Genomic DNA, 15,264 nt, shown 5'->3' with positions numbered 1-15,264 from the left:
GAGTTAGGAGCGTTAGGCTCGAATCTGCTTGTCAAAATGTTCTTAACAAGTTAAAAATGAATGTTCGAGGCCAATCTCACACATGCCAAATTATTCACACTTGTATCACGTTAATGATGTCCTTTGATTTTTTGTCATGTACCTTTATTAGGAGGTCAGTAAACTATATTACCCATGCACTTGTTAAGGTAATTGACTCTCAATCTGGCTCGGGTTCTTGGGATGATTCCCCGCTTAGTTATATTCGGTCTCTTATCCCTAATTTTCATTAATATATAATTTATATTTTGGTTGTAAAAAAGAAAAATATTGATTAAAACATAAATAATAATGCTTAAATAGGCTACGAAATTACATGAGAAAATGTTGTTGAGTTGTTGAACGGTTAAATCATCCAAAATTATGCAATTAATTAAAATTGGAGTAAATACTCAAAATGGTCCATCGACTATAGCTAAATTCACAAATTGGTCTTCGACTTTTAATTTCAACCAATTAAGTCCTTAACTTTGTAATTTTAACACAATTTGGTCCTCTGTCTATTTGACCGTTTGTTGACTGTGATTTTTGAGGATATATATGTAATTTCATGGTCCATCGTCAGTTTTTTAAGGTTCTGGTTGCATTTCCAGACCGCACGATTACATTTGAATCCACTGCCGAAAGCAATCTACCAAATTCGATCGCCTTTCTTCATCCTCCCTTTGGATTCAATGTAGTTGAGTTCGTACCAGAGCGAAGAAGATGACGTGTTTTCGAACCAGTGCAACGTCATCCTGGAGGCCTCCACGTGCTCCGACTAGAGCTGAAAGTTCTTTTGGAGATCGTCGATCACGGTCAACAAACGCTCAAATAGATGGAGGACCAAACCGTTTCAAAATTACAAAGTTAAGGACTTAATTGGTTGAAATTGAAAGTCAAAGACTAATTTGTGAATTTAGCTATAGTCAAATGACCATTTTAGGTATTTACGCTTAAAATTGACACATTCCGATTATGGCTGACGTAGGGTTACCCTACTAAAAAAAAAATTACTCCGTATAATTTATAATTTACGGAGTATTTTAATAATTTTAAATATATATATATATTTTTTAAAGAAAAAACCAGAAAACCCACCTTCCCCGTCTTCGTCTTCATTTCCCTACAAAATTAAACTGATAAAAAAGAATCGATCAAATTCACGTCACTCGCACTGAGTTACTGACAAATTCTTTATGTAATAAAGAGATACAAAGCCAGTGAACACGACAGAGAAGAAGGCTATGTTTGACTCCTCTCTCTCTCTCTTGCCGTCCGAACCTCCCTTCTTTATACTCACTACCACCCTTCACTTCTCTTACTCTCACTCACCTCTGTAATCTCTGTTAAATCTTCAACTTCTAATTCTAATGGCTACTTTTCTCTCGCTGAATTCCAAGATTCCGGCTACCCTCCGCGGCAGCAGAGACTCTTCTCAGGCGACGCCGCTCTTCGTTCCGAGAGAGATTATCAAATTAGTGAGTGTAGGCTTGAGCGGTTGGAGGAGTTGCAGAGTTGGAGTGGTTAGAGCATCCGCCTCCTCCTCCTCTACTGAGGTGGTGGATGATCGCCGGGGTGTCGCCCGCCAGGAGAAGGCTGAGAAAGGAGGGAGGGTTTTGAGAGTCGGAGTCATCTGCGGTGGACCCTCCGCGGAAAGGGGAATCTCCCTTAACTCCGCCCGATCAGTTATTGATCACATCCAGGTTGATCATATTCTTTCTTTTAGTGACATTTATTTGTATGAGAGGCTTTTCAGTTTTCATAATGAATGGCCATTTTAATTGGTGCTATAGGGGGATGATTTGCATGTTAGCTGCTATTACATTGACTGTGACCTCAAAGCCTTTGCTATATCATCAGCTCAGGTCAGTAGGCTACATTTTGTGTTCACTCTCTTTCCTCCAATATGCTTCCATAGTTATTGTACCTATAGGCTATAGGTCTGTTCTTTATTTTCTGGCAATCAGCTACTATGAAATGCATTTGGCCTATTTGGTAACATAGTTAGCTTATCAGCCAATTTTGACTTATTTGATCACTATTAGCTGTTTGACTTGGTTAAACAACCAATAGCTTATTGCTCCAAAACTCTAAAAATTCAAAAAGTTGTTTTGAACAGTTTTTTTAGAAAGTCATTTTGCATGTAATCAACTATCAACTTACAGCTAATTTATCTAAAATCTTTCTACAACCAGCTAATGCTATCAACTAGTCAAAGCCACTAACCCAATCAGCTAACAACTATTTACCAAACACCCCAAAATGTACTGGATAATTGAACTTTCGTTTTTAAATTTTATATAGGTGTACTCAAACACTCCTGCAGACTTTGATTTCAAGCTTGAGAGGTTAGTTCTTAAACCTGCATCCCTTTACTTGATTGTTTGAATGGTTCCTACACCATAACTTCATTCCTTTTTTCAGTCTTGCCCAAGGCTTCGAATCTCTGTCCGACTTTGCAGAACACCTTGCTGCTTCTGTAGACATAGTTTTCCCTGTTATACATGGACGTTTTGGAGAAGACGGTGGTATTCAGGTGGCTGTTGAATAAGTTCAATTACTTTATACCCGGTGATAGTTTGTGTAGCTTCAAACAATTCTAGTAATTTTCTTTCCTTGTATATTCTTTATTACCAATAAGTCTTTGGTTTTACTTGGTGGTTATTCAGGAACTACTGGAAAGATATAATATTCCATTTGTTGGGACTAGGTCTGCTGAATGTCAAAAAGCATTTGATAAAGTATGTTTCTGTTCTGCTGACACCTTATGTTTTATTTTGCATGAATAGTATTTGATTAATCTGGATTGATGTTAATGTTGAATTGTCGATTGCCGTCTGATTAAAGACCCAGTATTTTTGTGTGCTTTAATTTCCAAATTTTGGCAGTATGAAGCCGCATTGGAGCTTGACAAACAAGGTTTTGTTACAGTACCCAACTTCTTAATACAGGTGCTGCCCTATGTTTCTTTTTGGTGATACATCTATACAAGCTTGTAACTATACTTTTGAACTTGGCTTAACAATGAGTATATTGTTGTTATTCACTTAACTCCGCTTAATTTTTAAAATGTCTTTCAGGGAAATGATTTGGATGAATCCAAACTGCTGAATTGGTTTGAAAGAAACAAATTGGACATTAAACTGGGGAAAGTTGTGGTAAGAATTTTCCCTGTGTTCCTCTGAATTCTCTTGCAGTACCAGCTAAGCTTTTTGACAATCTGAACTTTTTTCTTTGAAAATGCAGGTGAAGCCAACAAAGGCTGGATCAAGTATTGGAGTTACTGTTGCCTATGGTGTCACTGACGCTCTCCTAAAAGCTAATGCAATCATTTCTGAGGTAACCTCTTGTATTCTTTTGTGATTATCTATTCTGTTTTCAATTTACTTGTTATCCAAGTCATGTTTGAGACCAATTAGGGAAATATTTATTTGCATTGGAATGTACTTTTGTTTTTTTAATTATAGATTGTGATTCAGCTTTCTATTTAATCAGTGATGCTTTGTTCATTATTTAAGCCAGGGAATAGATGATAAAGTCATTATTGAGATTTTTCTTGAAGGAGGGAGTGAATTCACAGCAATTGTCCTTGATGTTGGTTCAGGTTTTGATTGCCAGCCTGTTGTTTTACTGCCAAGTGAGGTGTGTACTATGCTGTCATTTTCCATTGGTTATAATATAGTGTTGTAATTCTCAACAATATTACAGATACATCTTGCACTCATTTGATTATTATGTTTAATTACCTGAGTGTGGAATCTTGAAGATACCAGATTAAGGATAGAGAACTTAATAGAGTTGCATCATAGCTGTAGAAACTACGTGAAACCTGATCACTATTATGCTACTTGTTACATTATCTATTTATATTCACCATATACCCTGTTTTTTTTTTTTTTTTTTTTTTTTTTTTTTTTTTTTTTTTTTTTTGAGTACTATTGACCCTGTTACGTGTAGTATCTGTTCATATATACTTTCTCAACCTACTAAGCCCAACGAATCAATATCGCCCCCACTGAGGCTCGAACCCATGACCACCCACTTGGGAGGGTCACTTCATGCCGCTTGACCAGAAGGTCTTTGGCACTATATACCCTGTTAAGTGTCTAACCCTATAATTTAATGATTCAGGTGGAGCTTCAATTGCATGATAATGCTAATGTTAAGGAAAAGGATGCAATATTCAACTACAGAAGGAAGTACCTTCCTACACGACAGGTACATAACTTCTAATACATACTTTTCCCCTTTAAGTTCTGTTGTGATATGGAATTCAAAAATAGTGGCACATCATTGTATGAAACTATTTTGACTATATTCATTTCTTTAAATTTAATACACAAGGGACTGTGTATAAACTTTGCAGGTTGCCTATCACACTCCACCTCGATTTCCTGTTGAAGTAATTCAAAGTATTCGTGAAGGAGCATCGTTATTATTTCAAAGACTTGGTCTGCGTGATTTTGCTAGAATTGATGGTTGGTTTCTTCCGTCTTCTGGTCATGTTTCCTCTTCTGTAGGAAACAAATTAGGAAGAACTGATCTGGGTACAGTAATATTTACAGACATCAACCTTGTGAGAGACCTCGACTTTCTCTCTGTTTCATGTTAGTGGTATCCTGGAATTATTCATTGATTGATTCCTAATGTCTCTCTAGATTAGTGGAATGGAGCAAACAAGTTTTCTGTTTCAGCAAGCATCAAAGGTAAACAAAGAACTGCTGTTGATTGGATATTCAAGATCACGATTGTAAGATTGTTAAATGGTTGAAAGGACATAGGTTGTTTTCCTTGTTCCGAATGTAGCAATTCCTTGCACTTGGGAGTATTCTTTGCATTTTATTTATTTTCATTGTGTAGGTTGGTTTTTCACACTCAAATGTCCTGAGGACAATTATTCAACGTGCTTGCCTGCGATTTCCAGCTCTTCTGTCCAATAGTATCATATCAGGTGCCTCACAAAGAAAACCAAATTCCTCAACACCAACTGAAGTACTTCCTAATCCGAAACAAAAGAAGAAAGCTTTTGTTATCTTTGGTGGTGATACTTCTGAACGTCAAGTATCTCTAATAAGTGGAACTAATGTTTGGCTTAATTTGCGAGCATTTGATGATGTGAGTATATACTATATATTAATCATCGTGTAATGTTCACTTTATTTGCAGCAGATTAACTTCCAAGTATATAAGAACTTTTCATTCATAACATCATAGCATTGAGTTAAATCGTATTGGCATTTGATTTGCCAATATTTGTATCTAAAATAAATAACATGTCATTGCACTTTTTCTGCTTACAGCTTGAGGTGACACCATGTTTACTTGCCCCTGGAAATGGTTATTCATCTAAACTGGATGATAATAAGCAGGGTGTGAAGTCTAGGACAGTATGGTCATTACCGTAAGTAAATTCCTAATTGCCTTGTAAGATTTTTAATTCAGGTTTGACACCCTGTTTATTTAGATTGATCATCTCAAAAGAATGTAACAATTGAACAGAGTTAATACCTCCAATGGTCCTCCGAGTATTAACGATTTATCAGCTGTGGTCATCCGAGTTTTAAATGACCTCCAATGGTCCTCCATGTTTTAAAAAATAACCACCTGTGGTCCTAATTCTTTAAAAAAACCGAGTTTAAAATGACCACGAGACGTCCTAAAAGGACCACGAGTGGTTATTTTTTAAACATAGAGGACCATTGGAGGTCATTTAAAACTCGGATGACCACAACTGGCAAATCGCTAATACTCGAAGGATCATTGAAGGTATTAACTCCAATTGAACACTTTTATGAGAAGTAGCTGAAACCCTTTGCAATCTTGAGGCTATCCTGCATAATTTTTGGTTGAATTAATTAATTAGTTAATTTTTTGGAAATTCAGTGCTCATTCTTTTTCATGCAGCTATTCCCTTATCCTAAGACATACTATAGAAGAAGTCCTTGATGCTTGTTTGGAGGCAATTGAACCTGATCGAGTGGCATTGACATCTCATCTACGGAGCCAAGTGATGACTGATCTCATGGAAGGTTTGAGAAATCATGAATGGTTCCATGGTTTTGATATATCTGATGAATTACCAGAGAGATTTTCCCTCGAGGACTGGGTCAAGCTAGCCAAGGAAACTCAAGCAACAGTCTTTATTGCAGGTACCTTGTATTACAGATTATGTCAATTTACAAATAATATGTCTGAACTGTTCAAAGTATTGTTCAAGAAATTCTGAAGCCTATTGAGTGATGCAATGTTTGTCTCGTGTAATGGTTAGTACATGGCGGCATTGGTGAAGATGGCACGCTCCAGTCTTTGCTTGAGGATGAAGGAGTCCCTTACACAGGTAAACTTTCCGTGTTCTCAAGAAACAGAAAGATAATCTAATATCTTAAAATACATAGCTGATTATCTATTTTCTGAATTATAGGTACTGGTGTGGTGGCTTCGAGAACATGTATGGACAAAGTTGCAACTTCACTTGCTCTAGAAAATGTAAGTTACGCTGTATGTGTGACTTGGATAAATCTACATGCTTGTAACTCAGAATTGTGATTAGAAGAATGGGTGAATAAATTGTTACCTAAAAGATGATATACCGAAAGTAACAGTGCTTTTAAGTTGCATTCTATTTGATGAAACCACAGAACTATTTTCTTCTAAGAACAGGAATTTGACCCCTACAATGCAACTTGTTTTATAAATGTTTGTATCTATCACTGTTTATTGACTCAAGGTAACCATCAAATTTCTGTTATCCATACACAATTACACATTACTGAATCTATCGATTTTGACAAGTATCAAACATATGTACTGGACAGCTTGCAGATTCTGGAGTTTTAACCATAAATAAAGTTGTAAAGAGAAAAGAGGAGCTGCTGAAATTGCCTGTAACTGGACTCTGGCATGACTTGATAACAAAACTTCGTTCTAACACATTATGTGTTAAACCAGCTAGAGATGGTTGCTCGACTGGAGTAGCAAGATTATGGTTTGTTACCATCCGATTTTCAATATAAATACATACTGACATACGTGGCACTAGATTACCAGTGCTTCACTGCTGTTGAGCTTTAACTGTTTTTCTTCTACTGTTAATCTTTCGGTGCGAATTTCTATCATCATGCAGCTGTGATGGGGACCTCACAGTTTACATAAAAGCATTGGAGGACTGCCTTCCTCGGATTCCTCCCAACAGTTTTTCAAAGGTGATATATGTACTTGTGATTTATTTTATTATATATATAATAATATAAATTGTTTCCCGCCAAGCACCTCGTGCTCAGATGGCACCTCTGTGTCTCCCCTTGAGGGAAGGTCACAGGATCGAACCCCGGTGGTGGGGTATTAACTCTTTGGTCTTCAACAGTTTGAGAAAGTATAGAACAGATACTACCTTGTAATAGAGTTAATAATATTCAATATATATATATATATATATTGTTTCCCCAACTCTTGGAATATAATCATCTTTTTCTAAAATATTTGTATGCTGGCTTGTGTTTATTGATGTTATTGGTATTGAATGGGAAAGTATCAGCACGACTTATAACTACAAATAATCACAAAATGGATACAGTATTTCTGTAATACAATCAGTGTGGAGTAATCTCATCATTAGTCAAACTAGTTCTTCCAGTGCCATTAATATTTCACCATATCTCTTCTATGCTATTATAATAATCCTTGCTCTAAGTAATTGAGCATTTCCCCGCTATTTAAGCTTCTCGTGTAAAGTGGACTAATGTTACGGATTAAAAACTTCCAGGCATGGTTGGGTTAATTGCTTTCGGATTAAATTTCTGGTGAATCATGATTCACCTTACAGCGTATAGCTGCAGGGAGAGTTGGTACTGGAATTTTAATTGCCATTTATTTATTTATTTATTTTGTCTTTCTCTTGACATTTCAAATAGGCACATGGGATGATTGAGATGCCAAATAATCCCCCAGAGCTTTTAATATTTGAGCCCTTTATTGAGACCGATGCGATCACTGTCTCATCCAAATCAAGAAATGAGAATGCACATCATTTGCTCTGGAAAGGAGACAGTAGATGGGTAGAAATCACTGTCGGTGTCGTTGGAAAGCTCGGAGCTATGCGTTCACTGACTCCTAGTATTACAGTTAAAGAATCCGGAGATATACTATCACTAGAGGAGAAATTCCAAGGTACTTCTATGGTATAGAACCAAAAACAGGAGTTAACCTTAAGGACTAATAGCCTGTAAACTATCATTTTGCATGTAATCAAGTTGATGTTTCCTTGCAGGTGGAACCGGCATCAATCTGACTCCACCGCCACCATCAATTATAAGGTTCATTTTTTTTTTCCTCTTTTTTTTTTTTTTTTTTGGGGTGAGATTTTCTTTCGAATGCTATATGCTGTGACTATTCATTTGAATACCACCTGCTCCGTAACATTATTTTAAATCAATACCTTTTGGTATTTTTTTTAAATGAATACCCCATCTCTACTTTTAATAATATGTTTGCTTTCTGTAGTTCTGTAGCATGTGAGTTTAGACCACGGTCCACGGTAGGTATTCGTGCAAATATTTTTCTTCTTCTATCTTAAGCTTACAAATACTTCCTTTTTCTTCAATCAGTAGTGGGGCCTTGGAGAGGTGTAAACAACACATTGAACTTATTGCAAACAACTTGCGGCTGGAAGGATTTTCCCGTATTGATGCATTTGTTCATGTCGACAGTGGTGAGGTATGTCATCGAGTCATTGTTCAAATTGGTGTTTATATTTTAATAAAAGGAAACTTCGAAAATGGAATGCTTTCTCCCGGTTCCCCTTTAACTAGACACAGCACTACACTTTATGATATGATGTGATAAAAGCTATTGAAAAGTTTGGAAGCTAGCGATCAATGTGCCTGCCTAGTCTCGATTTCAATTTTATGGTGATGGCTTCGCTTGGTCTACCTTTGTGATTACAGGTTCTGATTATAGAGGTTAATACTGTTCCTGGAATGACTCCTTCCACTGTATTAATTCATCAGGTGCTGCGTCCAACTTGTTTCATCCATACCTTCTGTTGAGATTCATTGTGTGCTTTTATTGTGTTTTATTGTGCCTTTATTATTTCTTGTGCATGTTTATGTTCTTGTGTCTGCTAGAGTCCTAGGCTCTTTTAGTCTTCCTTTTACTGCCTATATATTGTAGACTGTAGTCAGTGTACTTGTTTGATTAAGGAAGTGTAAATAACAGTATAGCGTTTTCTCCTTCAACTTCTTCAACACCTTCAAACTCACACGCTCGAGTGTTATGATCTATTTGAAATTGAAGCAAATACAAAATCGTCAAAAATGTTTTCTGGGCATTGATATTAACTCATTAAATCTTCGTTTTGTGTGTTTAGGCACTTGCGGAGGAGCCTCCAATGTATCCTCACGATTTCTTCCGCTCTCTACTTGATCTCGCATCAGAGAGGTGTATGTAATATGTTCTGCTGTAAAATCACTTCATTCTGTGAGGAGAGTTTGTGGTTTCTTCTGTTTTTTGCTTTTCCATTTCTCCTCTCTGTGTTGTCTTGTATTTTCATGTAAATTTAAGGGCTTTACTGCCCAGAATATGTTACATTGTCCATTGTGTTGTAAAATGAGAACCTAATTTGCTGCTTCCTTGAAAGTTGAAATTTGCGGTTTAATTATGTTCTCATGTTTGATATGCCAACTCCATAAGGAATGGGATTCCTTAAGACATCCAATATCCTCACCTACACGAGGGAATTGAAATGGAAATATAAGGGGACACTACTCAGTTCGCAATGCGTATAAGTTGCTCAGGGGAAATTTTTTGGTAAATCCGTAGCGATTCTGCAACCGGAATAAATTATGGATGTTGAAGATACCTTCAAAAGTAAAAAGAATTTTATTTGGAGGTTGGTGAAGGGTATATTACCAGTACAATATTCTCTTGGTCAGAAGGGGGTTGATACAGAGTTATATTGTGGAAACTATTAGTCATGTTTTGTTTAATAATTGTCCTGGTGAAGGGAGAACATGCTTTGGGGCGGTGGTTATTAGTTCAAATGCTGACTTTAAAGCAGCTATTAGTGGTCCTCTTGGCAGTCAGTTAGATCCTTATATGACAGAGGCTATGGCATGTTGGGAAGCTTTGTCCTGGTTGAAAGATAAAGGATGCGGAGAGATAATATTACATTTGGACTGTTTGAACAGGCAAATTATGCTGTGGATCTGTATGCACCGTGCATGGTGCATACAGATCCACACGACGTCGTTTTAGCCTAATGACGCGGGGTTTTATAAAAAAAAAAAAAAAAAATTCCGTTAACGGCGTTTACTTCCAAATTCCTTTTGAGTTTGTTTCCAAGTTTCAAACTCGATCGTTGGCAGTTGTTCGCTGTGGTATTGGCATTCGATATCACCGGAATCGCGATCGCAATCTCAATCGCATTCGCAAATCGCAATCGCAAATCGAAATCGGGAATTACAAAGTGATTGATAGATGGAGGATGGAACATAGCAGACGAATTCCGCAGTTGATGATTGGCATTCGATTCAAGGTGATCTTGTTATTATTTTTGCAATCGTTCCTTTTGGTTTTTTGTATGATTATGTGATTAGCAGTGATGTTTGTGTCTAGAATCTGCAAATAGTTGTGCAAAATCACGTAAGTAATTTCCATAATTGTGTAACAACAATTTCAGAATTTGAAAACAATAATTCCATAATTTCATAACTATATTTCCAGAATTGCATGTCTATATATTCAGAATTAGGGGTACTCTGTTTTGGCAGTTTGTTGCGACTGTGTATCCAGAATTGTATAACTATATTTCCATAATCATATAACTATATATACAGAATCTGTAGACACTCTGTTTTTTCTGTTTGATGAACTGTTTGAATTAATGTTCACCATGTCTATATAATGTAGTTAGTGAAGGCATTGTGGATGGTTCAGTGAGTTCAGATCAAGTAGATGTAGATGTTGATGGATCTTCATCAATTCCAAGTTTATTCATAGTGGTTTACCTTTTAATTAGCAAATTATGGTTAGGAATTATGTGTTAATGGAAATGGTTATTATTGTGTTATATTTGCAGTTGATCAAGATTTGGTTGGTTTGGTAGTAAGTAATGCTGATGAGGCTTTTGAGGTGTATAACAGTTATGCATATAGACTTGGTTTTAGTGTGAGGAAGGGTCATCAACGATACAAGGGATCTTCGAACACAATTCAAATGAAGAAATTTTGTTGTTCTAAGGCTGGTTACAAGGCTAACAGTGGGGTTAAGGCTTATTCCAAAATTGACACAAGGACAGGGTGTGGAGCGTTTGTTCAATTTGACGTGGGTGATGATGGGTTGTGGACAGTTACGAAACACGAGAAAGTGCACAATCACGAGTTATGTGTGTTCAACAAGAGTCATCTACTTCGTTCACATAGGAGTGTCGGAGATAATCAGCTCTTATATTTACAAGGTTTGAAGGACAGTGGTGTTGCATTGGCAGATGGTATTAGGTTCCTAAAACACCAATCGGGGGGGTCCCCTTTAGTTGGTTTCACTAGTAGAGATGCTTATAATTCAATGGCTGCGGATACTGTCAAGCGATTGGATGGAACGGATTCTAACTCTTTAATTGAAATTTTTAGGAGGAGGCAGTCTACCGAGACTGATTTTTTCTTTGATTTTGAACTTGACTTGGATGCAAGGTTGTGCAGTTTTTTTTGGAGGGATGGTCAAATGAGACGAGATTACGAGGTGTTTGGGGACTTGTTAGTGCATGATACGACATATCGCACAAACAAATACGATATGATTTGTGCCCCTTTCGTAGGGATGAATCACCATTGCATGAATGTAATGTTTGGATGCGGGTTTTTGATGAACGAGAGGATAGAATCGTTTGTGTGGTTGTTTAAAGTGTTTTCAAGATCAATGGGTGACAAGTCTCCACAGACTATTATGACAGATCAATGTGCAGCTATGGCTGCTGCTATATCTAAAGTGTTTCCAACATCACGTCATCGTCTTTGCATATGGCATATCGGTGAGAATTCAAAGAAGCATATCAAGACGTTAAGGAGCAATAAGGATTTCTTGGATATGTTTAACTACGTGTTGAAATACACAGAGACCGAAGCTGAATTTCAATTCTATTGGACAAGGTATGTTAGTAATTAATCGTTTTTATTGCATTACGTTTGTAATTATGGATGTATAGTGCATCAATTATGGATATATAGTATTTCGATTATGGATATATAGCAGTGGTGGTGTCTGGAAATGTAGTATATGGATTATGGATATATAGTATTCCGATTATGGATATATAGTATACCGATTATGGATATATAGCAGTTGAACTTACTGGTGGTGTCTGGAAATGTAGTAGTATGGATTATGGATATATAGTCTATCAATTATGGACATATAGTATTCCAATTATGTATATAGAGCAATAGAAATTCTGAGTATGTGTTAGATGTGGTGATGCTGCTTGTTAATATTCTGCTTCATAATCATTTGGGATTTTGTCTTACCATTTTCAGGTTGGTGACTGACTATAAATGTCACAAGAATACTTGGTTAGAAAAGCTATATGACTGTAGGGAGAAGTGGTGTCCAGCATTTAACAAGGACTATTTTTCTGGGGGCATTCTATCATCACAAAGGAGTGAAACTACAAATCATTCGATTTCTAGAAGGTTGTCCAAGACAGCGGGTCTTTGTGATTTCTATTCATCGTTTGTAAGCGTAATTTCTGAATGGAGAAGTAAAGAGAACGGTGAAGACTTTCGGTGTGCTCAAGGGGTACCCGCTATGATGATGGAGCATGTGAAACTTCTTTCACATGCTAGAGAGGTATACACGATTGAGATATATTTTCTGTTTGAGGAACAATTCATGAAAGGCAGTGCGTGTCATCAAGAGATGGTGTTGAATGATGGTCATCAACAGAAGTATCACGTGTGGCGGCCAGATATAGATATTATAAGGCATGAGGTTAGTTTTAATGCAGCCAACTTGGACATTTCTTGTAGTTGCAAGTTGATGTCTGAGTTGGGAATTCTATGTTGTCATTGTATACGCATTCTTCACGTACATTGTGTTTCTAGTATTCCCGACAAATATATACTTAAAAGATGGACTAAAAAGGTTATTGATGGTAGGAATGTCAACATTGATTCTATGGTTCATAATGTTGGTGTTCCTCCATCAATTTGGGTGTTCGATATTAGTAGAAAATTTCAAAGATTAGTTGTGTCTAGTCAAGATAGCAGCGTAGCGAGGAAACTGTGTGACGAGGCTGTTGATGATGTAAAGAAAAAGGTTGAAGCCGAGGTTGGGCATGTGCATATTGAAGAGTGTGGTGTTTCATCTTCAAGTGGTGGTGTTCAAAATCCTTCAAGTCGGAGATTGAAAGGTGAGCGTAACAAAAGGAGGAGTGGTGTTATTGAAAAGAAGTACAGTCTTGCAAGGGGGAGAAGGAGTGCTGCAAATAAAGCTGCATTGAGTACAAAGGGTGCTGTTCAGTCTTTGGTGTTGGAAAACATATCCAAGCTTGCTGGGGATGGATACCTTGTACATCCAAGTTCTTCAAGTTCAGATTTTGTTCAGTTTAGTAAGGGTTTAGATGACAATGTAGGTGTAGATTGAGAAATACAAGTTGTTATCATTGATTTTATGCAATTATACAGTTTTAGTTTTGTAATTCTGGATATGTAGTTTTGCAATTTTGGAACTGTAGTTATGAAATTATGGAATTATAGTTATACAATTATGGAATTGTAGTCATGCAATTATGAAAGGTATGCAATTATGAAATTATAGTCATTCAATTATGAAAATATAGTTATGCATTTATGCATGTGTAGTCCCCATTGTGATGGAATTTGTAGTTATGAAATTGTGGTGTATAGTTATGCAAGTATGGATGTATAGTTTTGCAATTATGGTATTATTGTTACGCAATTATGGAACTATAGTTATGCAATTGTGGAATTGTTTATATACAATTATGGAATTATAATTATGAAATTATGGAATTATAGTTATGCAATTATGGAACTATAGTTTTGCAATTCTGGATTTATAGTAGTTATGCAATTATAGATTTGATACATGAAAACAAAAAAAAAAAAAAAAAAAAAAAGTAAAGAAAAGAAAAGAAGAGAAAAGAGAAAGAGGTGCATAGATCAGATGTAAATTGTTATTTAGCTATTAACATCATGCATCTACATTCACAAAATACAAGTCACATTGTCAATGTAGTTCACAAAAACTTTCTAATTGTTTAGAATTCAGTCAACATGTTGAAGAATATTCATTCAATTCTTCTTCGAAACTCTTTTGGCCGCTTGCAGAACCTCCCCCCTGACTTCATTCATTCTCCACTTTATGAGGTTCGCAGCATATTTCGCTCGCAATTCACACATGAAGCTTGCCTATAAACAAAGAACATTAAGTAATTAGTCATTCGCAGTTTTATTTATTTTTTAATGTATTTTGAAACTATAATATGTATGGTAGTCTTACATTCAAGCGCATATTTTTCTTGAATCCTGGCCGCCAGTCTTGTAGAGTCCCTCGGAATGTCTCCATATGACGGAGTACATAGATCCCACAATCAGTGACGTTTTCAGTGTTTGCCCAGTCCAACTTAAGGTACTTTATATCAACTTTTTGCAATTTCACATACAAGGAGTGGCACTCGGCCTTAAGGTAACCACTGAATGCTTCAATCTGGTCAGAAAAGTTAGTTTAGTGTTGATAATGCTTTTATGTCAATAGATAGGTAATGGTAAGAATGTCAAGTTTTTTTTATCAAAATTACCAATAAGTGTGGGCAGTTGCCATATTTGTCCTTCTCCGAAACACCAGCTGGTAACTCCTTGTTGTCAATGACCTGTACTTTATGTTCTTTCACATTGAAGCAGACCAAGAAGTAGTGACCATGGCGATGAACTGCGAAAAATATCTAATTCCAATTCAAAGTTAAAGCAATGTTAGTATTTTTTTGGACATGATAAAGTCAAATTGGACATGGGTAATAGAACTTACCAGATCTGCATCACTGATGTCTAGGTTCCCAAAGCTGGTTATTTCATAGCTCAATCTCTCATTGAAATTCTTCATTTTTATGTGAGTTGGGAGATCCTTCATCCACTGATCATTGGGATCAATTTGAAGCTGCACATACAAATGCAGGAATGGGTAGTCATAATCCAAATAATATTTGTTGAAAATGTTAAAGTTATACATACAGAG

At 36.4% G+C, this 15,264-nt stretch overlaps 2 protein-coding genes across 2 annotated transcripts; both read left to right on the top strand.

Annotated features, from left to right (window-relative positions):
- The first annotated feature begins 1,135 nt into the window (after nt 1–1,135).
- LOC109157877 lies at nt 1,136–9,654 on the top strand. Its single transcript, XM_019305726.1, has 24 exons — nt 1,136–1,724; nt 1,815–1,886; nt 2,326–2,369; nt 2,446–2,557; nt 2,691–2,762; nt 2,910–2,972; nt 3,102–3,179; nt 3,268–3,360; nt 3,544–3,663; nt 4,153–4,239; nt 4,388–4,597; nt 4,680–4,727; nt 4,882–5,136; nt 5,322–5,422; nt 5,926–6,170; nt 6,290–6,358; nt 6,443–6,507; nt 6,837–7,006; nt 7,145–7,223; nt 7,932–8,187; nt 8,288–8,333; nt 8,625–8,733; nt 8,964–9,026; nt 9,386–9,654. Exons 1-24 carry the CDS (start codon nt 1,392–1,394, stop codon nt 9,464–9,466), a joined length of 2,871 nt encoding a protein of 956 aa, XP_019161271.1. The 5' UTR covers nt 1,136–1,391; the 3' UTR covers nt 9,467–9,654.
- A 206-nt stretch (nt 9,655–9,860) lies between these two features.
- On the top strand, nt 9,861–13,653 carry LOC109157809 (protein FAR1-RELATED SEQUENCE 7-like). The gene is made up of 5 exons (XM_019305650.1): nt 9,861–9,918; nt 10,022–10,225; nt 10,927–11,004; nt 11,096–12,161; nt 12,546–13,653. The coding sequence occupies exons 1-5, from the start codon at nt 9,861–9,863 to the stop codon at nt 13,651–13,653; spliced, it is 2,514 nt and encodes an 837-aa protein (XP_019161195.1).
- The last annotated feature ends 1,611 nt before the right edge of the window (nt 13,654–15,264 follow it).

The sequence above is a fragment of the Ipomoea nil genome, unplaced genomic scaffold (assembly GCF_001879475.1).
Source record: "Ipomoea nil cultivar Tokyo-kokei standard unplaced genomic scaffold, Asagao_1.1 scaffold2792, whole genome shotgun sequence".
Lineage (NCBI taxonomy): Eukaryota > Viridiplantae > Streptophyta > Magnoliopsida > Solanales > Convolvulaceae > Ipomoea > Ipomoea nil.
The sequence above is the reverse complement of the archived record's forward strand: the minus strand, read 5'-3'. Positions and strand labels throughout refer to the sequence as shown.

Excerpts from the sequence above, each read along its gene's own strand:
- LOC109157877 (XM_019305726.1), top strand. The coding sequence starts at position 1,392 with ATGGCTACTTTTCTCTCGCTGAATTCCAAGATTCCGGCTACCCTCCGC. Across the intron at positions 8,188-8,287 it reads ACTAGAGGAGAAATTCCAAG|GTGGAACCGGCATCAATCTG; the intron begins GTACTTCTATGG and ends GTTTCCTTGCAG. Across the intron at positions 8,334-8,624 it reads CCGCCACCATCAATTATAAG|TAGTGGGGCCTTGGAGAGGT; the intron begins GTTCATTTTTTT and ends TTCTTCAATCAG.
- LOC109157809 (XM_019305650.1), top strand. The coding sequence starts at position 9,861 with ATGGATGTTGAAGATACCTTCAAAAGTAAAAAGAATTTTATTTGGAGG. Across the intron at positions 10,226-10,926 it reads GCAAATTATGCTGTGGATCT|TTAGTGAAGGCATTGTGGAT; the intron begins GTATGCACCGTG and ends TATATAATGTAG. Across the intron at positions 12,162-12,545 it reads TTTCAATTCTATTGGACAAG|GTTGGTGACTGACTATAAAT; the intron begins GTATGTTAGTAA and ends TACCATTTTCAG.